The 23987-nt window shown below is 55.4% G+C and overlaps 2 protein-coding genes, 1 non-coding gene and 1 pseudogene across 10 annotated transcripts; 1 reads left to right on the top strand and 3 right to left on the bottom strand.

Moving 5' to 3' along the window:
- Positions 1–705: 705 nt before the first annotated feature.
- LOC147828306 (ATM interactor pseudogene) lies at positions 706–8043 on the bottom strand (annotated as a pseudogene).
- On the top strand, positions 5224–5326 carry LOC147828307 (U6 spliceosomal RNA). Its single transcript, XR_015451029.1, has one exon. It is a non-coding gene; the product is annotated as a U6 spliceosomal RNA (small nuclear RNA).
- A 133-nt stretch (positions 8044–8176) lies between the features above and the next one.
- Positions 8177–13344, bottom strand: LOC101721938 (saoe class I histocompatibility antigen, A alpha chain). Of its 5 annotated transcripts, none has more exons than XM_087210434.1 (8): positions 11562–13344; positions 11214–11483; positions 10745–11020; positions 9918–10193; positions 9686–9805; positions 9251–9283; positions 9071–9118; positions 8177–8449 (listed from the first exon to the last, which is right to left on the bottom strand). In XM_087210434.1, the coding sequence occupies exons 1-7, from the start codon at positions 11632–11634 to the stop codon at positions 9075–9077; spliced, it is 1092 nt and encodes a 363-aa protein (XP_087066560.1). In that variant the 5' UTR covers positions 11635–13344; the 3' UTR covers positions 8177–8449; positions 9071–9074. The 5 variants fall into 5 exon arrangements, with proteins under 5 accessions (XP_087066560.1, XP_087066559.1, XP_087066558.1 ...); XM_087210433.1 differs by having other exon boundaries at positions 8177–8513; positions 11562–11736; XM_087210432.1 differs by having other exon boundaries at positions 8177–8513; positions 11214–11768.
- Positions 13345–14200: 856 nt separating this feature from the next.
- LOC110349638 (uncharacterized) lies at positions 14201–18136 on the bottom strand. 4 transcript variants are annotated; one of them, XM_021260128.2, is made up of 3 exons: positions 17021–18132; positions 16307–16438; positions 14201–15463 (listed from the first exon to the last, which is right to left on the bottom strand). In XM_021260128.2, exons 1-3 carry the CDS (start codon positions 17616–17618, stop codon positions 15378–15380), a joined length of 816 nt encoding a protein of 271 aa, XP_021115787.2. In that variant the 5' UTR covers positions 17619–18132; the 3' UTR covers positions 14201–15377. The 4 variants fall into 4 exon arrangements, 3 of the variants coding, with proteins under 3 accessions (XP_021115787.2, XP_021115786.2, XP_021115788.2); XM_021260127.2 differs by having other exon boundaries at positions 16307–16462; positions 17021–18130; XR_015450993.1 differs by having other exon boundaries at positions 16307–18136.
- Between the last annotated feature and the right edge of the window lie 5851 nt (positions 18137–23987).

Genomic DNA, 23987 nt, shown 5'->3' with positions numbered 1-23987 from the left:
TAACAAACATTTCCACAGACACACACAAAAATGTTTAAAGCCATAGATCACTGCATTTATATTTACAAAAAGCCATAGACAAACATGCATTTCTCCTTTAGCAGGATGACTTAAATAGATGTCTGAACATTAAGGCAATGACAATTCTAAAACAATGACAATCCAAGTTAAGGCTTTATGTTTGAAACTCATATTCATAGGCAACTGCAGCACACTAATCTAATAGGCTGAATTCATGTATCTGCCCCGTGTTACTGATCCATTCATCACCAGTTCTTTGGTATCAGATGGATGGGGTCAGCATTAGCAGCAACACCAATCTACTTTAATGACTCATTGGTCCACTTCTTCGGTTTTGAGGATTCGGCTCTCAGCAGCAAAAGCACATGCCACAGAAAGAACAGAGCATTTTGGGGTAAGCCTGGAGACCTCACAAGCTGCACTGATTCTGACTTTCCTGAAAGCTAGCCAACTATTTCAAAGTCAGGACCGACTGGATACAGAGAACTGGCAAGGCATACTTGACTGTGCTCTTGGCTCAAAACACAGAACATGTTCCTGAAGCAATAGGTTTCCACCTTCTCCATTTTCTTTGAAGACTATGTTACTCTTTAAATAAAGCAACAGTAAGCAGAATACCATAGTTTGAATGGATCTATTGTATAACTGTTAGCCTCAAGGCACAAAACATATCTTTGACCAGTGTGTTTCCTCATTCAAGGAAAAGATGAGTGGCGAATGGAAGGAAAAGCCACTTTAAAATAATCATAGATTGGCCGGGGATTTAGCTTAGTGGTTCTGCTGCCTGCATCACAAGAGCAAGGTCCCGAGTTGGATCCCTGGTACCAAAAAAAAAAAAATTGTAAATTTTGTCCCATAAAAAATCCTTGTCCCGGGCCGGAGATTTAGCTCAGTGGTTTTGCCGCCTGCTGTGCAAGCGCAAGGACCCGAGTTCGATCCCCGGTACCAAAAAAAACCAACAAAACAAAAACTCCTTGTCCCATAAAGCTTAGAAGTGTGAAGTAGTGAAATCCGGGAATGGGGGCCAATGTCCTTTTCTGCTCTTTTTCAGTATTAGGAGGGACAATACTCAAAGGCAGCCGGTGGACACACTGAGGATGGGAAGCAGCTCAGGAGCCCACGCTGGCCTGCCTGGAGAGCAGGGAGGGCTGTAGATGTGAGAACATGAAATGCACATTTGCTCTTCCTCCTTGGGACTAACATTCGAAGATCCTTGTGATCTCTGCAGTAAGCGTTTTGTTTGCTGTTGTTGCGTGACAATGCGATGACTGGCAGCTGGCGTCCCTAGGCAGCTTCGGGGTGGACTGGGCACAAGGGAGACCCAGCACTATTACAGGGCTGGGTCATTTTCACTTCACTTCCCACCAGGCTTCAGGGAGGGGAACGGCTGCAGTGAAGTGATCACCAGGGCCAAGAATGTAATCAGCCACAGGCGCGTGAGGAGAACTGGGTCCCAAGAGCTTCCTACAGCTGAGCCCGGGGCGGGGGTCCCGGTGGGCGGTGCTCTTCCAGGGCGTGGAGGCTCTGTCCCCCTCCCACACTTCACCCCGACATCCCTTCATCTGGGTCCTCTCCCATACCCCGGTGCGTGTTCCCAAGTTCTGCAAGCTGCTCTGGCAAATTAATCAAACTCAAGGACACAGTGATGCTATCTCCAATTTCCGGCTGGTTGCTAGACATGCTGGAGGCCTGGACTGCAGGTGGGGTCAGAACTGGATGCTGGATGGCACTGGGGTCACCTGCAGCTGGTCACCCACTGCAGGACAGCCTGCTGGCTGGGGGAACCCACGCTGTTGGCCGTGGACATCTTCTGGATGGATGTGGCTGGAGAGCAGAGAGAGGCGTTTTGCTTTTAAAGCAGCACCATTTTGTCACCCATGATGGGGTCGGGATTCCTTGCTCTTGCTCAGAGCCTTGCTTTGTACACTAAGTTCTGGCTGCTCCTTCCCTAGGCAGCAATTTCATAGCAACAACCCTTGGGTGAGGGAGGACTGTCCCCGGCATCTGCGATCGCCATGAGAGGGCACAGCAGTGACTTCAAGAAAACCACTGCAAAATCTACATAAAGACAGCTGTGGTTTCCCTTGGTATTGGAATAGAGAAGAGATGGGAAGAGACAACAAAGCAAGAGCAAGTGCAGCAGGACGCATCTTCAACCACAAAAGCATCATCTGGAGCAGGTGAGGTGCAGTTTACGTGTGTCACGCTTGGCTAAAACATCAAAGATAGGAGAAGTCTGCACCCCAGCACCTGGTAAGCTTGGCTTTGGCCAAATGGCTAAGTGTTTGACACGGGATGGAAAGGCCAGCTGTGAAAGCGCAAATGTAGGCAACACAAAAATATTTTCAGATCAACATCTTACACTTTATAATACACTCTCACTTATACACAAATAGCATGTTTGTTTACAAATTCAAAAGGCAAAGAACCTAAGCAAGGGCACCATGGACTATATTCAACAGAGTTAATACTGGCATCCCTGCTCCCCGTGTTTTAGTCTGGGAGGAAATGGCAACCACCACTCACACTGGCCCAATGCTTTAGAAGTTGTGCAGCTGGGCACATGTCTGGGTTTCCACGGAGCTGAACTGAGACTCCATGCCGTGCAGGCCAAATCGGGCAGTGGAAAGTCGCCCATGGCTGTCTGCGTTTCGTTGCTGGTGAATATCGAGCTCCCCAGAGGCTCCAGGCCTGACCTGGTGGTCTGCGTTTCCGTGCTGTTCAGCTGCACCTTGCTCTCCGGAGCAGGGACACTTCGGGTGGTGTAGGACGAGCGGGTGCTCATGGAAAAGCTGCAGTGTTTCAGGAAGCTGCCGAGGGCCAGGTGAGGGCTGCAGTCTAGAAAGGTTTAAGTCCATCTGGGTCTGTGTGTTGAACATCTCCAGCCCTAGGAAGTGAGTGTCGCCCCTGCATCCACAGGGTGGGGGCGACAGATCTGCTAGAAAGAAGTCGGTGTGGGTCTGTCCAGCGACTCCAGGACCTGCTCCGTGGCCATGGGGCCGAGGCCGCTCTTCAGTTTGAGTCTGGATGTTGGAGGCGGAGAGGAACTCTTCAATATCAAAATCGAGGCTGGGGTTCTGGGTGGGGCCGGAGGGGAGCTGGGTGTCAGCCCCGGGATTGGCATCAGACACAAGACCGCGGTTGACCAACACCTGACTGGGCAGAGTGCTTGACAAGATGTTTGCTAAGTTGCTCAGCAGATCTGTGGTGTGGGCCTGGTTACCTGTCACGTTCTGTGAGAACCATGCCGTTCTGCACACTGAAGTTTAAGGTGGGTGCGGATTTCTCAATACCTTCACTTAAAGCCTTAGGTTTGCTCTGCGGCAGCAAACTGTGAGTGACGGTCTCTGCTACTAACCTGTTTATAACATTATCCGTGGGGACGCTGTCTGAGTGGACGCTCTCAACAATTTCCCTGCACATCCCGGCTTGGTCCACCTGCATCCGGGCGTCTGGGGGCCCCGGCACCCGGAAGGTCTGGGTCTCCCTGGAGACCCCACCTGGTCGGAGACAGTGTCGATGAAAGCGTCCGTCTGAGCAGAGATGGAGGACACTGCTTTAGAGCTGGGCAGCAGCGTCCGAGTGGGAACACTACTGGGAAGGGACACTCGGGGATCAAGGGACAGGTCGGTCTGAGAGCAAGACGACACACAGGCGTCAGGGCCAGGCCACGGGGCAGAGGGGACCAAGTGTGGCGAGACACGGGTCAGACCCGCCTGCACGCTGATGGACGCAGTGCCGTTCCTTTGACACGGGCCCTAGCTCTCGGGAAGGATTAGGAGGGCTCTTCCCCAGTTCACCTGAACAGCCTCACTCACAGCCTCGAGGCCGGGATCATAACTTGGGAGAGAGAGAGAGGCAGGCTCTCCTTCGGGAGCACGGCTCAGAATCCAGGCCGAGGATCAGAGGCCCCACGGACACGGGCACCAGGTGCTCGGCGCCCGTTGCTGAGCCCTGATCGACGCCCAAGCCACGGGCTGGGCCGCAGAGTCGGCTGTAGGCACAAAGGCCGGCACAGGCGACAGCTGCATGACCGGAAGCTTCTCTAGAGCCACGCTGGGCTTCGGTAAGAGCAGCTTCTGAGGGCACCGCGGAGGTGTGGTGACGCTCTGCTTCCCGGAGCCGCGGGAGTCCTCAAGAGAGGGCATGAGCTTTATTTCTGAAGTCCCCAGTTCCTGGGCTCCTGGCCAAGGCTTTGGTTGGCTGCTCAAGGATTCCATGGTCTTTGTGGACAACTTCCGGTTTCGCAGGTCGATTTCCGATTTCCGTTTCCCTCTTACTGGGTGGTCCCTGAGCTCCGGGGGATCTCGCGGAGGCCGGAGCAGTAGAGGTGCGGCTGCAGCGCCGGGTGCTGGCTGGGGGCCTCTGCCCGTGCCCAGGAGGCCTTGCCGGATCCTCCGCGGGCCCCTTCAGGTTCCACTTGGTGGCACACGCGTTGCCACCCTTGCGCGTTCGTGCCTCTTCTCTGGCGAGCATCTTTGCGCAGCGCCGGAGGGCACAGGGCAGGGCGCTGGGGAAAACACTCCCAGCCGACGGCCGCCCCGCGCCCGCAGCGCTACTCCCGCGAAGCTCAGACCGCTGCTGCTGTCCGCTGAGCACAGAGCAGGCCCGGCCTAGGCCTTCTAATTTCATCCCGGAGGAGAATATTAAGAAAAGTGCAATGCCAGTTTCCCCAGAGATAACTGTGAAGATGGTCTGTCGGGGCTCTGGGGCACCCTTCACTTGGACAGCAGTGGAACTTTGGAACAGTCTTCAAGTCTCTCCCTGCTGCTGAGTTTACTGTGCCATCCTGCAGGCCGCGGCTCTTGCCAGGTGCGTGTGGAGCGCGGGCTGCTGGGCAGGGTCTTCCGCAGATGCGGACGGTGCACAGGATGCTGGTCCGCACGGCCCGCGACAGCTCACTCACCCCCGGCTGGATCAGCTCGCGGCTGGCGGCGCCGGGGACGCGGGGTGCTGCCCCTCAGCCGAGACCCCGGAGCCCCCCACGGGCCCGAGGCATCGGCGGTTCCACTCGCGGCCACTGGGACGGCCAAGGCGCCCCCACCAGAGCCGCGGGTTCCGCCCCCGAACGCCACTTCCCTACATGTTGATTCCTCTTCGCACTTTTAGTTTTTCACACCAGAGAAACGATTCGGTATTTGCACATGTTTAAAAGACATTTAACAGTGTTATGGCTTTCATCAAAACCCAGCTGCACACGGCTCGCTGCAGCAGCACACACACTAAAACCGGAACGATACAGAGAAGATGAGCGTGGCCCCTGTGCAAGGGTGACATGCAAAACAGTTGCACAAAATACTGATTTCAAAGTTTTTAAGGAGAGTTTCTTGTGAAATTTAACACATTCTATACAGACTGCCAAACAGAGAGCATTGAAACAGGACCCAAGGCCAGGCATGGTGGCACAGGTGTGTCATCCCAGGACTTGGGGGCTGAGGCAGGAGGATCACCGAGAGTTTGAGGCCAGCCTGAACTTCATAGTGAGTAGTGAGACCCTGTCTCAAAAAACAAATCAAAAGAAGGGACCCAAAACTTCTCCACAATAAAAAACTCACCCTTCCTTATGTGCATGAAAACACTGCCCACAAGGTCACATGAGATGTAAATGTTATCTGCAGCCTCTCGGTGATAGTTTCAATCCAAAGCACTCTACTTCTCTAATTTTGATTGCACAGTAAGATGCTTGATAAGAAACTCTGTGTGTAGATTTACTTTTTAAAATAAGTATTTTCTGAGCCAAGCATGGTGGCCCATGCTTCTCATCCCAGCAATCAGGAGGCTGAGGCAGGAGGACCACTGTGGGTTTGAGGCCAGCCTGGGCTACATGGCGAGCTCAAGACCCACCTGAATTACACAGTGAGACCCTGTCTCAAAAATAAAACACAAACAACAAAATGTTTAAGTATTTTCTGAAATGGATTAGTATCCATTGCAAATTCTTCAGGACTGAACCAGGCAGACCAATTGTTCACTGAGGAAGAAAATGTTAGTCTTTTGCAAGTTCCAGTGTTTTCAGTCAGTTGTGCAAGTTGTCTACTTTCTCCACAAAGAATTCCACAATGTTCACTTTAAAAGGGCAAGTCACACATGTTAAACTAGAGAGCAGCACAATACCATAGTGAACTCATCATGACCCACTTCATCTTCCTCCCCATCTTCATCATCTCCCCCCGCTTCCTCTTCCGGGTCTGGTCCTTCTTTCACTTCCTGGTCGAGTCCATTGAAGTCTGGGATCTGCTGCCACAGTTCCAAAACAAACACGTTTGTGATCTCACAGTAAAACACATCGAGAATTCCAGATTTCTAACACTGTGCAGAGCTTCCATGCACTCGGGTCTTGGATTCTGTCTGCACTCAGATGGAGGCAGGTACAATGTGCAGGTTTCTCTGGCAAAACTTCCAGGCTTCTGAAATCACATTGTCAGTAAGGCCCAACGCTCAACTTCATCTAGGCTGGAAGCTGGGCCAGTGAACGCCCTTCCACGTTTCTGTACTCAGAAACTCTAGTTCTTTGCAGTGTCATTCAGGGCCTCAGTTTCCCCAAGACACACCAGTCATTACAAGGAGTGATTAATTCTGTCACCGCCTCAGGGACTCAGTCCCTTCACGCCAGGGTAATCCTCTCATCTCCACGCCCTCCTCCTGCTCTTCCCATGCTGCTCCTTTCCTGCTTTCCCCTTTCCTGCTGCTCCTGCCACCCCAGCCCTACAATGTTTGAAAATTTGGAAATGAGGGCCGGGGATTCAGCTCAGTGGTTTCGCCGCCTACTGAGCAAGCACAAGGACCCAAGTTTGATCCCCAGTATCAAAAAAAAAAAAAAAAAAAAAAAAATTGGAAATGAATGAAAAGAATCCAAATATAAATGCTCACTGCCAGCAGGTGTGAGGGAGACAGAACAGCAAAGGGAGTCAGGGAGTGGGGACTGTAACTCACCTGCCCGCTTCCCTGTCCACACAGCTGTGCACGCACACACACATGCACACGCACGCACACCTGCAGTTGCTTCCCCTTCAGTGGCTGCTCAGACTCACGGTCTTTATTGGCGGGTCTCAAGCCAGGCGCTGTGCCGGGACCTCTCACACTGAGGTCAGGGCCCTGGGCTTTTCTTACAGGCGCTGCCTCCCTTCCTGCCACCCTCCTGAGCAGCCCTTCTGCACAGCACAGCAGGTTCATTTGCCCATTTAGGGAAACATTTCAAGTCAATGGTCCTGTTTTGCAAACATTCATCTATATTAGACTCTGTCCTATGGGTCTTTAAGCTTGCACTGGAGCCAGGGCTTGGATGACCAGAGCTAAAGGCAGGGAGAGGGGTGGGTGAGTGGAGCAGGAAAGAATTTATCTAAGATGAGGAAGTATGGGATCCCTCCTCTCTGCTAATCCTAGCAGCAGGATTTGGATTTAAAAGACTGAAGAAAAGAAGAAAGTCCTGGGAAAGTTCTAAAAGGACAGAGGAGAAAAACGAAAGAGGAAGGAAGATGCCACGTGAGGAGCCGTCACTTCCACCCTCTGGGACAAGGGCAGCACGAACACCTGGCACTGTCAGAGACAGGAACACACAAAAGAGAATGAGTCTGGGCTCCCCGGCAAGAGCAAGGCCAGAATAATCCCCTGAGGAAACCAAGAACCAGGAAAAACACACGGAGGGTGGGGTGAGGCCACGCCCAGGCCCAGCCCGGCTGACCTGGCCACAGGAAGCCACTGCTGTCCATGGCCTGGACACAGGACAAGGACCTGGAGGCGTCTAAGTCCCCGTGAGGACAGGTCACGCAGGGACAAGGCTCTCCTGGAGGGACAGGGACCCGGGAGCAGAGGTGACCCCGCTGAGGAGGGACCATGGCAAAGCCCAGCAAGCACCGGGCAGCGACCGCTCAGCTCTGTCCCCCTTCGGCTCCTCACAGCTTTCTCCCGTGCCCGCCTCAGCAGACTCAGCACGGCACAGTGAGGGGAGGTCCTCAGAGCTCCCGCTGACCTCTCCCCGGAAGTGTAGGACTCAGCTGTGATTAGCCAGTCAGCCTCTGTCAGGAACTGGAGAAACCAAATTCACATTCAGCGGCCTATGTCCCTGTGTGGGAATCTCCAAGAGATGCTAAAGGAACGCCGGCCTCCGAGCCCAGAGAGTGTCAACGGTCCAAGAACAACTCAGACAAGGCCAGCGTGGCCAGCACATGAGTTTATTAGGGTTACTCACAGAGCAGGGGACTTGGGGTCCCAGCACTACTGCAGTCAGCAACCCCACTGCTCAGCAAGTGGTTTTAGGGCTTTGATTGAAACAAGGTGGGGATCAGAGCGGGAAGCGGCCTTGGCCGGAGCTGTGTGTCCTCCACGCCATCTGATCTTCATCAGGAAGCTCTGCAGGGCTTCATGGAGCACTGCGGGCAGGGGGCTTGTTGTGCTGCAGTCTGGCACAGCCTCAGCTATTGGTAGGGGCCTAGAAGAAGACGGAGTTGCAGCCGGGCCTGGCTGTGCTGGCCTGTGATCCAGGCACTCGGAGGCTGAGACAGGAGGATCACTGTGGGTCCAAGGCCAGCCTTGCTACATAGTGAGTCCAAGCCCACCTCAACTTCGTAGTGAGACCCAGTCTCAAAAGACAAAAAACAGAAAGATGGCCTTCCTTCGGCCGAGGTTGGGAGGACAATCCTCACTACAGCAGGGCAGGAGGGAGCAGCAGCCCAGGGCACCTGAGGCTGACACCGGGAGGGAGAAGGTCAGCCGCGCCTCTGCTGACACAGGGAAGTTGGGCAGGAAGGGAACCCAGGGCACTGTGGGCCCAGGGAGAGCTGCTGTCGCTTGATCCCCTATTCTGCCAGGGGACAGGGTCAGAAGCCATCTGCAGACACAGCGCCCAGGGTTCCTGAGCTGAACAAGCCTCGGCCCTCTGTCCCTCACCCGGCAGCGTTCTCGGGCTCACACAGAAGAGCCGTGAGCCATGGGGAGTCGGGGCCAATGGCCAGAGCCTGAGCAACCTGCTGCTGCTCCCTCCAGGCTCCCGCTCAGAGTGTGACCAGGCCTGGCCCCGTCTCCCCTCTCCCGGTCGGGCCTCAGCTCTCACCTTCTCAGGCCATGACAGATGAGTCGGAGCCCTGGGCACGGTCACTGCCTGGGGTAGGAAACACAGCCAGACCCAGTCAGAGCCCACAGCACACGCAGCTGGAGGGGGCGCTGTGGGGCGGGTGCTCCCCGAGCTCCTGACTGCACCACCCCAGGCTCTCGGCATCACCCCCATACTTACTGGCAGCCGGGCCATAGCTGGCTCCTTTTCCACCTGTGGGAAGCAAATGCCCTGTGAGGAGCCAGGGAGCAGGCAGGGCCTTGACAGCCTGGAAGGACGGCCCAGGCCTGGACCCCAGGGAAGTTTCCAGAACTGGGGCTGCAGAGCCAGGCAAGGACCAGGAGGCACGAGGAAGGACACGCTCAGGACCTGACCACCGCCCTCCTGGAGCCCTGATCAGCAGGGACTTCCCCGAGGACCTGACTGCTGGGCTCAGGTCGGCATCAGCACACCCATCGGGTGACAGAGCTGTCCTTCCTTTCCAGGTGCTTTAGAACAGAGCAAGTGTCCCGGCCCGGCTGGGTGCGCACCTGCGTGTGTGGGGGGTCCCCACCTGAGGCGGCCCCACTTCCCCTGGCTCTGAAACAGGAGCACTCAGACCTGGCCCCTTCTTACCTGCCCTCTTTCTCCTCCACATCCCAACAGCCACCACCGCTATGAGGACCACCCCGAGGAGGGCAGCAGTGACCGCGATGACTTCCACTCCTCTGGACATGGTGGGATGAAGCGGCCGCTCTGGGAAGGGGGGAGGGGAATGGGCTCCAAGGCCAGGTCTCAGCCCTGAGCTCTTAGGGCCCACAGAAGGCTCCAGCTGTCCCGAAAAGAGGCCCTGTGCCCCGTCCCCTACCCCACGTCAGGGTGCGGGGCTCAGGCAGCCCCTCGTGCTGCACTCGGCACGTGTAATGCTGCTCCTCTCCGGAGGGCACCGCCACAGCCGCCCACGTCTGGAAGGTCCCGTCCCCTGCAGGCCTGGTCTCCACCAGCTCCATGTCCTGGGTCAGGTCCTGCCCATCCCGCTGCCAGGTCACGGAGATCTCGGCAGGGTAGAAGCCCAGGGCCCAGCACCGCAGGGTCACCTCTTCCTTGGAGAAGGGGTGGCGGGTCACGCGTGTCTCTGGGGGGTCTGAGGCAGAGAGGGAAGATTCAGACACTGCACTCTTCCCGGGCCACTGCATCAGCGCTCATGTGCCCGTCCCGAGCACGGACAGGACAAGTGCAGCTGGGGAGATGCAAAACCCAGAGAGCAGCCGCGACTCAGGCATCCGGGATGGTCTGTTCCTGGGAAAGTTCCAGACTCGGTGAGTGGGCCCAGGGGAGCAGGCTCGGGGTCCCTGAGGGGAGGCAAAGGGACCTGCAGTCCCGCGTGGGTGGAGACTCAGGGACTCTGACAACTGCAGTCGCATCTCCAAGGCACTGGCTGTGGGGCAGAGAACACGCCTGAGAGGCAGCCTTCAGTCTGCAGCCAGGGAGCAAGGGAAGGGCTGAGGCGCAGCTCAGGGATCTTCCCTCCTCCAGCCTGGGACAGACTCTCACCCTCCTGAGGGAAGGGCGGGCTCAGGAGCGCCAAGTGCTATGGGCTGCGCAGTCCCAGGACCCTCTTCCCCTCTGACGCCAGAGGGCAGCAGTACCGCGAGGTCCCGGGCAGAGGCAGGAGGTTCTTCACCGCCCTGGTACCTGTGCGCTGCAGCTGCTCCTTCCCGTTCTCCAGGTGTCTGCGGAGCCACTCCACACAGGTGCCCTCCAGGTAGGCCCTGCGGCGCTCTGCCACGCCGGCCTCCACCCACTTGCGCTGTGTGATCAGAGCCGCGGTGTCCGCCGCCACCCAGGAGCTCAGGTCCTCAGCGAGGGCGATGTAATCCGCGCCGTCGTAGGCCCACTGCGTGTACCCGCGGAGGAGGCGCCCGTCCGACCCCACTTCGCAGCCGTACATCCTCTGGAAGGTGTGAGAGCCTGGCCCCGCCCCTAAGTCAGCCCCGCCCCCAGGTCAGCCCCGCCCCCACCCGGGGATTTTTTCACCCGAACTGAAAACGAAACCCGGTCGCTTCCCCGCGCTCTTCCGGGACTGGGGTCTGCGCCTGAACCTCGGACCCCGTCGGTGGGGACGGGCAGGGCCGTGACTTCTGACCCGGCCGGGCTCACTCACCGGCCTCGGTCTGGTTGTAGTAGCGGAGCGCGGTCTGCAGGTTCACTCGGTAAGCCTGTGCGTTGCCCTTGGCTGTCCGTGTCTCCCGGTCCCAATACGCCTGGTCCACCCGCTCCATCCACGCCGCCCGCGGCTCCACCCTCGGGCTCGCGGCGTCGCTGTCGAAGCGCACGAACTGCGTGTCGTCCACGTAGCCCACGGACATGAAGCGGGGCTCCCCTTGGCCGGGCCGGGACACCGCGATGTGGAAGTAGCGCATCGAGTGGGAGCCTGCGGGGCGGGCAGTGAGACCGCGACCTCGGCCCGCGCGGCCCTCGCTCCTCCCCGCCTCCCTCCGCCCGCGCTCACCGGCCCGGGTCTCGGGCAGGACCAGGGCCCCCGAGAGCAGCAGGAGCAGGGCTCGGGGTGCCATCACCCCCATCCTCAGGTTGCGGGACTCAGGCTGGCGCTCTGTGGGGACTTTATAACGGGAACCGCGGCGGCGCTGATTGGCTGCTGTAGGAGCCCGCAACCAATGGGCGTGGTAAGCGGGCCCGCGTCACGAGTGTCCAGGCAGAAAGACCCGACACGGCTTGGCAGAGGCAGAAGTGAAACCCAGGCAGAGGCGGGCTCCCCGGTGATGAACGTCCGCACCCGACCGCTCTGATCACACAGCGCAAGTGGGTGGAGCCCGGTGTGGCAGAGCTGCCAGGGCCTACGTCACAGCCGGTGCTGCCGACCCGACCGGGGGCTCTGCCCTGACCCTCTCCTCCCGCTCCGAGCGCTCTGTCACTCGGCCTCCCGAGTCCTGAGTCCTGCAGAGGCCGGAGAGGAAAGCGCGGCCCAGCCCTGTCCTCCTGCTCGCGGCCCGGACCCTCCGCCACGTCCCCGACTCCTCCCCGGCCCGGACGCCCCTGAAGACGCCGCGCCCGGGGCACAGCGGCGGAGCGAGCTCGTCCTGGGCCGCGGTGCGCACGCGGGGCCTCTCTGCACCCCGAAGGCTGTGCTCTCTACCTTGCTGTCTCTCTCAAAACAGTAGGAAGATGGAACAGAATAGAGGATACAGAAAGAACACCAGGTACATTCACTTTTCTGATCTTTTTTTTTTTTTTTTTTTTTTTGGTACCGGGGATCAAACTCGGGTCCTTACGCTTATGCAGCAGGTGGGGAAACCACTGAGCTAAATCCCCAGCCCAACTTTTCTGATCTTTGACAAGGGCCAAAAACATATGCTGGAGGAAAGTGGACATGGTGCTGATGCCTGTCATCCTAGCACTGGACAGGCTGAGGCAGGAGGAGCACCATGAGATCGAGGCCAGCCTGGACTACATGGTGAGTTCAAAGCCAGCCTCAACCCGAACTACATACCAAGATGTGCACGTGAGTCTAGACCCATATATCTCACCACGTGCCGAGACAAAATCAATATGGACCAACTATCTAAATGTTGAAACAGAAACATTTCATCTGCTGGAAGATAAAATAGGTAAAACTCTTGAAGACATAGACACAGGCAAGGACTATTTTAAAAGAACCTGAATTGCACAACCTATAACAATGAGAATCAACAAATGGGGTGGCATCCAGTTAAAATCTTTCTGCACAGCAAAGGAAGCAAAGAACAGAGTGAAGTGACAGCCCGAGGGATGGGAAAATGTTCTGTAGCTATTCCCTGGAGAGGGCAGACATCTAGCGTAAAGAACACCACGGAACTGGTCCCTCCCAAAGGAATCCATCGAGTGAAATGGAGAGGCACTTCTCAGAAGTACAAGTGGCCAGTAAATACATGAAAAATATCCAACATCTCTGCAATGAGAAATACGAGTTGAAACAACATGGAGATGCCATCCTCCTGCAGAAAGAATGACTGAAGAGAGTGGGTGATAAATGGACAGCATTTAAAATCTAGTCTCCAAACCAAAGAGACAGTAAGCGGAGGAAAAGCCCCCACTCAGCTCTCCCAGGTGTTGCTGTGGAGGGGCCGAGGGGACCTGGCGGGCAGAGAGGGGGGCGCAGAGAGGCCGAGGGCTCCTGACCTCAGCTCCCAGGGAGGGCATGTGGGGACTGGTTAAGAAGATGTACATTACTTGGACATGAACAGTGCTACACAACTATGGTGATTTTCGTTCGTGTCATAATAAAATTCTTTCAATCTCCTTTTTTGGTACCAGGGATCGAACTGGGGTCCTTGCACTTGCACAGCAGGCGGCGAAGCCACTGAGCTAAATCCCTGGCCCCTAAATCTCATTTTTAAAAGAGATGTGTACTGAAGGATTTAGGAAAGATGGCCTCAATATTAACATTGATTTTCAAATATTACAACAAAAATTATAGAAATATAATTTCTTGACATACATAAAGCAAATGTGACAAGGGACTAAAATAATTAGACCCACAGCAGGCAGCATAGTCTTCCATGAACTGAGGAATCCTGGGGCCCAGCACAGCCAGGAAGCAGAGAGGCTGGGGCTCAGGTCCTGTGATCCCCAGGCACTGAGTGCCCTGAGAGAGGGAGGATGCAGGAGCTGGGAACAGGGCATGAGGGGAACTGAGCAGGGCTGTGGAGAGCCTGTGAGGTGATAGTGCAGGCCCTGGGACCCAGGGGACAGAGCCAAGAAGGGAAGGACACCAGAGGGTGGTCCTGGTGGGCGCAGGCAGAGGCTGGGCTGGGCTGGCCCTGGGCCCACTTCTGAAGGCCCACAGCATAGCCCGTCCTGCCCCTCCTGGGGCCCAGGCCTTTGCCTGCGGATCTGTGGGTGACTCTGTTCCCAAGAGCAGACTGTTGCCCGAGTGAGTGTGTCATTCTGAGGATGGGTATGCATGCATTCAGTCTTCCGCAAATATTTTAAAACCCACAAGAAGGAACACTTCAGGGCAATGGAGATACAGCTGCTGCAGTCAAAATTTCTGCTCTTGTCCTGCAGAAGTTTATCTTCCAGAGGAGAGAGACTATTAACAATGAAATAAGCAAAAAAACCACAAAAACCCAAAAAAACAAACAAACAAAAAACAATGCAATAAGCATTTAATCTGACATAAGAAAAGTAAAACACGGAGTGGTCTTACAATGTCTTTCACCTCTTCTTAATATTTATGAGGAACTACCTTAAAAGAAAAAGATTTTGTGTTTTACCACAAAAATTTCTTGTGGTTACTGTTATCCTCATCAGGTTTTGATTACTCAGGAAAACTAAGTTTCAAAACCTGGGGTTTGTTCAACCTTCTACTTGTTTTTCAGTCTTTTCAATGGCTGCTGTGTAATTCTGATGAAATCTGACTCACAGCTGATTAAATGGACAACTATTAACACTCACACTTGATATAAAAATCTTATAAATTTGATAACCAGATGGCCCTGAACGATGCTGTCAGATTATTATCCTGACGTGCTACACGCAGTGGGAAATACCTAGAGTTTCTGGGAAGCGCTAAGCTCTTGTCCAAATCCAGGCACGGTTGCTCTGTCTTCTGTCATCCAGTTTGATTCTCTGAAGTGCGCACGGTGGGATATTAGGTGGATACTGGGCTGCTGTTCCCTAATAAGAGGTGATTTTATTTAAAAGCCTTAGTGAACGGAGAGTTTCCGAAACCTGACTTCGCTGTGCCGCGAAGTAAGGAGTCCATGAAAACGCGTGTGCTTTGCAGCTGGCCGGGGTGTTGCGGTCGGGAGGTGGCAGGAGGGGTGGCAGGGAGGAGACAAGACCCTCGGGGAGGCACCAGCGCTCCCGGGCTGGCTTCCTCTTCAGCCTGGGCCTCGTCCCGTCCTGGGCCCGGGTTGCGGCCCGGGTTGCGAGGATGCTCGGGAGCCCTCAGCCCCGCCGCACGCAGCCTCCTCAGGGCTTCTCAGCCGGACCCGCGAGCAGCGCCGCAGCGCCCCCGTGTGGCCACAGGGCTGAGCACAGACGCCCAGAGCCACGCGCCCTCCTCACCAGGAAGGACCCTGATTCCCACCACGGGGACCCCGCTGGGCACACGATGGCGTGACACCGGCACAAGTCAGGCGCGGGGTGCAAAATGTGTTCTAAAATCCGCACAGATACACGTTTTCTGTTCCCTGAGTGGCCACAGGGCAGCAGGAGAAGCTGGTGTTCAGGTTCGTGGTGAAGCCACAGATAGTCTCCTGCAGGGGAGCTTGGGCCCAGGACCCTGTCCCTTGTTCAGCTGCTCCCTCTGGGACTGGTGCCGTCACTGGTGCATCAGGCCAGCAAGTCTCCCGCCTTGGGGTGTAGGTAGGAGCCCCTGGGACCTTAGGTCAAGTAGGAGGGAGGCCCCTGTGGAAGTGAGAACAGGAAGAAAATGGGGCCATGGTGGGTGCTGGTCCCAAGAGGGAGCGTGAAGGAGCCAGGGAGGAAGGTGACCTGGGCAGGAAGGGCCCTGGGGCCTCTGTAAAGTGTGGGGGCCTGGCCCCTGGGCCTAGTGAGGAAAAGCAGGCATCTGTGCCACTGCTGCGGGGACCGTCCCTGGGGCCAGGTTCCCCAGGTTTCCCAGCCCCACAGCAGGAGACAGGCTCTCCCTCCACATGGGAGTCCGGCCCTGGGTCCCACTGGCACAGGCGCCTGCTGTCCCTCCCTCCCTATGACAGTGACAGCCCCTGGGCCAGGCTGAGGCTCCCTGAGAAAGGAGCGCTGGACCAGCAGTGGGGCTGGGCTCCATCTTGGCCACCAACACCCCATTTCCCAGGTTCCAGGAGCCCCCGCTTCACTCTCTCTCTTTCCCTCGGGTGACCCAAATCCCTACACTGACCCTCAGGGCCCTTGCTGTGACTTGTAAACCATGAACTCTGGACCTATGTGGCCTGAGGACAAATCTCATTTCTGCCACCATGGCAGATACAAGCCTTCAAGGGTCCGCAGGCCAGAAACTCCCACCCTACAGCTGAGCCGGTGCTGCACACTGGGCCACAGGCACCCAGGACCCTGACTGAGGCAGGCAGTAGTCGGGGGAACTGGTCTGGGTGGCTCATGTAGCAAGATCACAAGTTTGGACGGACTCGGAGCATCGTGCTCATCGAGGGGCTCAGGAAACTGATGAACTGATGGGCACTGACACACACATCACAGAACACTCTGCCCTGAGGGGCCCCGTGAGGATGCAGCTCCAGACCTCCAGCTCACCCAAGGCAAATCCAGGGGACTCTGAAGTGGAAGAAATCGAAGGCCAGAGGCCAGTGCAGCTGCCTGGGAGCAGGGCAGCTGAGAAGGGCTGCAGGATCAGCTTCCTGGGCTGTTTCCCCAGCTGTTGGGGCGCTGGAGGAGGAGCAGAGCGGGGAACTAGGGGAAGAAGGGGAGGAGCGGAGGAGCACGGCAGAAGCCGACCCCAAATGAACACTTAGCCCAACCTGCAGTGATGATTCAGCCTAGGCTCCGGAGCGGACGGAGGTGTGGGCCTAGGCCAGGACGAACACTGACACTTCTGCTCGTCGTCGCCTGACACCAAGCGGGCCCACCCCGCCCCAGAGCCACGGGATTACAAAGTAGACAAGCAGCCGGTGGCCCAGGGAGCTGAGCCGAGAACGCGCCGCGACCCCGGGCCCAGGCCCTGTGCTCCCCACTGTGGGCTGCGCCTGCGCGGGAGACCTCGGTGTCACGAGTGTCGTTCAGAGGGGCAGCCGAGGGACCCGGGCACCGCGGGTCGTCGGAACGACGAAGACGTCGGAAAAGGAGAGCGAAGCGGGGAGCAGCGGCGGGGGCGGCGGGAGAGCGTGGCGCGGGGTCGGACGCGGGGCGGAGAAGCGGAGCGAGGCAGTGACCGCGGGGCCACCCCGCACGCCCCGCCCGGCCGGGCATCGCCCCGCACGCGCCCCTCACGGACCGCGGGGACCCACTCACCAGCGGCGACACCCAGGGGGCAGAGCGCGACCACGGCCAGGAGCAGAAGGCGGCGCGGCGACTTCGCTGGGACCGGGTGGCTGCGGCGCCCTGCTGGGACGCGGAGACTCGGCCTACTTGGCAGAGCTGTCCAGGGTGTTGCCTCTCCAGGAGCAGCGGACTCCGGGCGCACATGCTGCGGAGCGGCGCTGTTCCCGTTCGAGGGCCCACCGGGGTGCGCACCAGGCACTGGGGGCGGAGTCCGAGCAGCTGGCGCCCCGTCCTCCTTGGATCCGCACCACCCCGTCCAGCACACGGGGACCGTGGGTCGCCCGAGGTCCCGCCAGGCCCTCTCTCCTTCCGGACACGCGGCGGAGCCATGAGGCCTCCGGACGACCACGGCCTCGCTGCCCGGTCCCCGCTGCCCAGATGCCCGGACCGGCGCGCCGGCCTCAGCCGGCAGCGCCTCTGCAGCGCAGCCCCGCAGGGCCCACGGCTGAGCGGTCGGACTCCGAGTCTCCGAGGCGCAAGCTCCTCCCGCGGCCCCTGCCTGCACAGCCTGAGCTTGGGCAGCGCACGAGTCCTTCCAGGCCACAGCTCCCTTCAGGAGCCGCCCCATCACCTCCGCACGGCCTCTGCACCCGACCTTAGGGCAGTGCAGCTCGGCCCATCGGCCTCTCAAGTCCACAGGTCTGCAGGGCCCTGCACGCACACTCACACACTGACGCACTCAGGCTCCCCGCCCTCAGATCTCCGGGCAGCGCCACCGTCTTGGGCCCCTCTCCCTCAGCCTCTCCCGCCTCTCGGGGCTCCCTCCGCTCCTGCACCCTCTCAGTCCCACACTGGCTGCCAGGCCGCATCTACCTTCACCCAGAGCGGAGCACAGCTCTTCCTGCACGCTGTGCCGTCCACTGCTGCCTCGGCCCAGGCTGCCCGCAGCCGCCCCTTCTGCAGAGCGCACACAGGACGCCTCCGCGCTCCCTCCAGAGCCACAGCTGCCACAGCCTGGGCCCCACACCCCGTCCTCTACTGCTATTGCGTCTCCCCTGGGCTGCAGGGAAAGCAAACTCCCGACCGCCTAAACCCCTCTCAACACGAGCCACCGGTTAAACCGGTTAAGCGGCACCTCTCTGCCTGCCTCCTGTCACACCTCTGCATCCATTATGCTAAAAAAAATTGAATTGCACACTTTAAAAGGTACTACCAATAAAGGTTCTACTTGGGCCGGGGATTTAGCTCAGTGGTTTCGCCGCCCGTTGCGCAAGCGCAAGGACCCGAGTTCAATCCCCGGTACCAAAAAAAAAAAAAAAAAAAACCACCAAAAAAACCCCGCAAGGTCCCGAGTTCGATCCCTGGTTCCAAAAAATAAATAAATAAAAATAAAAACAGCTCCTCACAGAGCTGCAGCGCTTTGCTCGCGGCGCCTCCGTAAGGCTGCAGAGGCTCTGCCCGGGCTCAGAGAGAGGAACTCGGGAGGAGGCGGGTGCGGCGCCTGCCTCGGAGACTTCCCTCCGTCCTCCTGGCCTGGGTCCCGAGTCTGCAGGGCTGCGGGGGGCGCGGAACCGAGGCTGGGGATGGCGACACCGAAGGGGAGACAGCGTCGCCGGCGCAGGAGGCCCTTGAAGGAGGCCAGGAGGGCGACGCCCGCAGATTCTCTCCGGAGCTCAACACTAAGCCTCTCCGTACCGAAGACCTGTTCTGAGTCTTTGTGAAAGTTAGGTGTCTCTGACCCTAGGAGAATCGGGTCTAAAGCTCGTTTAGAGATAAATCTCCACCAAGGCCAGAGAGCTGTGTTCCTGATAAAGGGCTGCTTTAAATGCACAGCATCTCGTTGGGAGCGCGTTATACACGTGAGGAGGACACGGCGACTCCCGCAGTAAATATCTGCGGAGAGTTCTGAGGAGAGTTAGGTGTCGGCAAATCATCTTACTATGTGGAACAGAGCTCAGTAATCAGGTACGGAATCAGTGGAGATGTTTGGGGCTGCTTTATGAGAACACTGCCTCATCCTGTGGTGCAGGTGGTCCCGAACTGTACACCTCAGTGCTGGGTCTGGGAATTTTATCTTTCTATCTTAGAAAATGGAGCTACTCAGTACTGAACTAAGTAAAACAGCTTTAAATTCTTTTTTTTCCCTTAAGTTCTTTTATTGGTACATTTTTGGTACACAATACCTTTACATTTATCACTGGGTGCTTGTACCTGAACATGATGTATCTTGGTTCTTATTTTCCCCCATTACCTGTGCGCCCGTCACCCCTCCACCCTTCCCTATTTACATAGACTTTGTTTCCAGTTTTTCCTTTTCTTATAATTTTTTCTGTTCCCTTCTTTCCTTTCCCCTTCCCCTCCCACCACCCCTACACCTTTGGACCTTTTCTTCCTATTTCAAATTATCAATTATTCATTTTAATCATTTTAACCCTTGTTTACACTTTCAGTTTCTCACACTAGAGAAACTATTCGGTATTTACACGTGTGTGTCCTATTTATTTCACTTAAGCATATGGCCTCCATATGCATCCATTTAGCTATATATGTCTCTAGTTTCTTATTCTTGATGGCTGAGTAGTACTCCATTTTATAAGAAAAAACCCCACATCTTCTTTGTCCAGTCTCCAGTTGTTGGGCACTTGGGCTGTTTCTAAGCTTTCACTGTTACAAACTGTGCCGCTATAAACATGGGTGCACATGGGTCAGATATTTAGCTCAGTGGTTCTGGTGCCTGCCTCGCAAGCGCAAGGTTCCGAGTTCGATCCCTGGTACCAAAAAAACCCAAACAAAACACGGGTGCACATATATCGCTGTAGTATGATTCTTTTAATTATTTTGGGAAGATACTGAGCAGGGGAATACCTGTCAAATGGGACCTCTAAATTCTCTATGTAGCATATGTCAGAAATTGTTTAAGGCTGGCCTCAGGTATGGCAGAAAAAAATTGTTTTTGGAGATATTTGCTGTGAAAGTCATTAGAATTTGCCTGTACTATGTTCAGGAATTAAGTCCATAATCTCAGCTCATATGGTGCTTGTTGATGCTGCTATAACAGCAAACTGTCTAATGAAATTTGTTATGCTGGAAAAAAAAAATAGCTCTTGCTGCTACTTTGATTAGTTATTATGCCATTTTATTTTATTTATTTATTTGGTACCGGGGATCAAACTCAGGACCCTGCACTCAGAAAGCAGGTGGCAGAACCACTGAGCCAAACTCCCGGCCCTATTATGCCATTTTAAACCAATCTTTATATAGTTAATCTCCCACAAGTCACGGAGAAAAGCTACTGTTGGTAACTGCTGATAGCTATTCACATTGAGTATCTGAAAATCAAAATTCTGACACTGAAAGTGATTGGCTACCAAGGCAAATACTGATTGTTTTTTCCAAAAAAGAAAAGTTATTTTCTAGGAAGTATTTTCCTCTGAGGAAGTTCAAGAGGCTGTGATGTCACCGATACACCAGCTTATGGAGGCATGGTACCTCGCTACGGTAAGATTGTAGAAATCCTGTGCCTACTCTCCAGCTAATGACCTTGTTTAACCACAGCAAGTATAATTATTTGTATTTAGATTTTATCCAGGAAAACTGAGTTGCTAAGGAAACTTCAATGCTAGCTGTAAGCCATTTTTCAAAGTGCCTTGATACTGATCTTCAGGAAGCCTAGATCCAGATTTCCTCCCACACTCTTTTGTTAAACAGCCATTCAATACAAACTACATCTGAATAAATGGTTTGGTGGTGAATCAGAGATGACAGGGGAGTGCAGCACTTCCGTATTCCACTGAACAATACTGAAGAATTAAGTAATTAGGAGTAAAAAGAAATTGTGTCTCTCTTGGAAGCTCTTTCCCTCAGTACTTCCTACTTTTTGAAAAATGGGTGCTTGAAGGTTTAGGAATTAAACCACCATAGGAACCACAGCAACAGCAGCACTTCCCTGAAAGCTCCGCCTCCTCCCGACACACATCTGGCCTTGGCACCTGGAGTCGCCATCCTAGACCGGCTGCTGAGAGAACCAGCAGGGACTCCACCAGCCCGGCTTCCCCCGGGCCAGCTCACCGCCCAAGTCCACTGGACAGGGAAACCTAGGGCTCTGCGGCTCCCGAGGGCGCCAACACGTGGGCACATTTCGGGGCCACGGGAGCGCGGTGTGGACCCCTGACCCTGCGGCGGGCCGCCGCCAACCCGGCCCTGTCTGTCACCCCTGTGGCCCAGGCACCACCAGGGTCCGGAACTGCGTCCGTTCATCTGTCTCCTCTTCAAGGGCCTTTTTCAGGGGAACTGCACCTCTCCTACTAGTGATCCCCGAGTCCCGCGAGTCACAGTATGCATCACAGTTTGACATGTCCTTAGCCGTCCACGCATTTTAGTCGTCATTTGGACCGCGATGGTTTGCTTAGCGCTGGAGGGTCCGGGCTCCAGCTGCGGTCTCAGCCCGCTTTCCGGCCGCCCGAGCGCTTCCTCCGGGACTCCGGGAGCGCCGCTCCAGCCAGGTCCGCAGCCGGTTCCCCGAGGGCCCCAGGCGGCGAGGGCTCCAGCCGGGCTCCGCACCGCGCAGCCAGAGGTGGCCGCGAGGGGGCGCCTCAGAGCGGCCGCAGTGCTGGGCTCTGCCGGGGCTCTTTCCTGGCCGCAGCCCTCTCCGCACTGCCCACCGCACGCAGCGTCTCCTCGGACCCACGGACCGCTCTCCCTCCCTCCGCTCTCGGCCTCGGACTGACCACGCGCAGGGCGCTTCCTCCCCAGACGGCGGCGCCGCTGCGGAGCTGGAGAAACCGAAAGCGCGCGGGACGCCGCCTGCGCACCTGGGCTGGCCGGGCGCCCGGAAACGCTTTAGGCGCTGAGGTGCCCGCACCCGGCTCTGCTCAGAGATGGCGGCAGCTGCTGGACGGAAAAGCAGCCCCGCGGGGCTCACGGGCGCCGGAGGAGGGCGAGCCGCGGGGGCTTGGGGTTCCACCGCGGGCAGGGCCTCTGCGGGCGCGGACGCGCAGACCCGGCGCCCGTGGGGCTGGGGGCCGGAGCGGGACCTGAGATCCTGCAGACCGCAGCCGCGGGCCGCCCTGGGTCCCCGTCACTTACCCGTCCCCAGGGTCGAGGTCACCGCGTCGGCCGCCCAGGTCCCACGCACGGGGGTGAAGTGGAAAGGGAGTGCGGGTGGAGAAAGGGTAGAAGAGAGGGGAAGAAAATGGGAGATAAAGGATATAGGGTATTCCCTACTTTTACTTGGCCCAAACTCACTCTGCAGAACCTGTTCCTTTTCCTACCTTTAATAAAACTTTGCTACCATTTAAAAGAAAGAAAACAGGGGTGGGCATGGTCCCAGCACTCGGGTGGCAGAGGCAGGAGGATGGCCATGATTTTCAGGCCAGCATGGGCTACAGAGTGAGTTCAAGCCTGGTGTGGACTACATAATGAGACTCTCTCAAAAAAAAAAGGAAGGAAAAAAGAAACAGAAAGAAAGCTACCCAAAAGGGAATGGAAAAAGAAAAAGTGATACTGAATTTGGTAACATGAAGAAAAAAGTCAGTTTCCAAGGAACACCAGTCACTGGATGAAAGGCAGAAATAAACTAGATCAGTAATGTTGATACGTTGGAGCCTCCTGAAGTAATCCGCAATGTGCTTCTGAAAACAGAGCACAAGACCCTCAAAAAAGAAATCAAGGGCCGGGGATTTAGCTCAGTGGTTCCAGTGCCTGACTCACAAGCGCAAGGTCCCGAGTTCAATCCCTGGTACCAAAAAAAAAAAAAAAAAAAAAAAAAGAAAGAAATCAAGAGTTAAACTGGTTACCCAGATGTGGTGGTGCACACCTGTAATCCCAGCACTCGGGAGGCAGAGGCAGGAGAATTGCTGAGAGTTCAAGGCCAGCCTGGGCTACAAAGGGAGATCCTGTCTCAAAAAAAAAAAAAAAAAGTGTTAAACTGGTTAAAGTCTGCAATGAAGCAACCCAGCAATCTTTCCAAATTTGGTAGTCTGGAAAAACTAACAACAAACCAAGGATTCAAGGACAATCAGGAGAAAATATGATCTTTGTCTGTTTTGGTACCGGGAATCGAACTCAGGGCCTCAAGCTTGCCAGCCAGGCGCTGTGCCACTGAGGTACATCCCTAGCCAAAAAATGAGTATGATCTTGAAGAGGACTTTGGGAAGTACAAAAATGATATTACAACTAACAGTTGTGGACTTGAATCTCTAGAAAATAATAAAGTTAGGCCCCGGGGATTTAGCTCAGTTTCACTGCCTGCTGCACAAGTGCAAAGACCCGAGTTCGATCCCCAGTACCAAAAAAAAAAAAAAAATAATAATAATAATAAAGTTAAGCCCATAAACAAAGGTGCAGAACAAATTGGTTTTGAGCTAGTAAAAAAATTATTTCAAGATCAGCTGGTGTTAAGATCTCATTGCTTGGTAATCCCCAGTACTAAAAAAAACAAACAAACAGATCTCATTGCTTGGAATGTGAAAGTTTAACACAAAAAGGAGATTTTCAGGACATCAGCATGCCAGTACAAGAAGATGAGCTTTCCAAAGTAGAGAGTTCTATACTGAGTTTGATCCCCGGTACCAAAAAAACACAAACAAAAAAAGTAGAGAGTTCTGAAATTCCTCCACACCCAAAAACAGAAATGAAGACCTTGTGATGGGCAAATTCACAATTAGCTTCATGAAGAGGACTGTAGAAGAAGGTAAATATTTCTGTCAAAATTGCCATCATTACACTGAAGCCAAACAAAATCTTGTGTTTGACAAAGTGCCTGAAGTTCTAGCCATTTATCAAAGGGCTTTGCTGCCAGTGGCTTGGAGTTTGAGTTAAGATGGCGGACTTTCCAAGATCAACACTGCTTTATTGAAACCTCTTAAATTGTGTCTATAAGAATGGAGCACAGAGGCCGGGGATTTAGCTCAGTGGCACCACGCCTGCCTGGCAAGTGCAAGGTCCTGAGTTTGATCACCAGTACTACCAATAAAAAGGAGCACAAGGCCAACTAATG

Source organism: Heterocephalus glaber, unplaced genomic scaffold (genome assembly GCF_053883595.1).
Source record: "Heterocephalus glaber isolate CG9 unplaced genomic scaffold, H.glaber_assembly_v1.0 deba00001141, whole genome shotgun sequence".
Classification (NCBI taxonomy): Eukaryota; Metazoa; Chordata; class Mammalia; order Rodentia; family Bathyergidae; genus Heterocephalus; species Heterocephalus glaber.
The sequence above is the reverse complement of the archived record's forward strand: the minus strand, read 5'-3'. Positions and strand labels throughout refer to the sequence as shown.

Excerpts from the sequence above, each read along its gene's own strand:
- LOC110349638 (XM_021260127.2), bottom strand. The coding sequence starts at position 17,618 with ATGGGGCGGCTCCTGAAGGGAGCTGTGGCCTGGAAGGACTCGTGCGCT. Across the intron at positions 16,463-17,020 it reads CCCCCTGGGTGTCGCCGCTG|TTCCCCGCTCTGCTCCTCCT; the intron begins GTGAGTGGGTCC and ends TTCTTCCCCTAG. Across the intron at positions 15,464-16,306 it reads GTCCCCTGGATTTGCCTTGG|GGGCCTCCCTCCTACTTGAC; the intron begins GTGAGCTGGAGG and ends TCACTTCCACAG.
- LOC101721938 (XM_087210432.1), bottom strand. The coding sequence starts at position 11,634 with ATGGGGGTGATGGCACCCCGAGCCCTGCTCCTGCTGCTCTCGGGGGCC. Across the intron at positions 11,021-11,213 it reads CTACAACCAGACCGAGGCCG|GCTCTCACACCTTCCAGAGG; the intron begins GTGAGTGAGCCC and ends GGGCGGGGCCAG. Across the intron at positions 9,806-9,917 it reads GCCCCGCACCCTGACGTGGG|AGCGGCCGCTTCATCCCACC; the intron begins GTAGGGGACGGG and ends CCCCCTTCCCAG.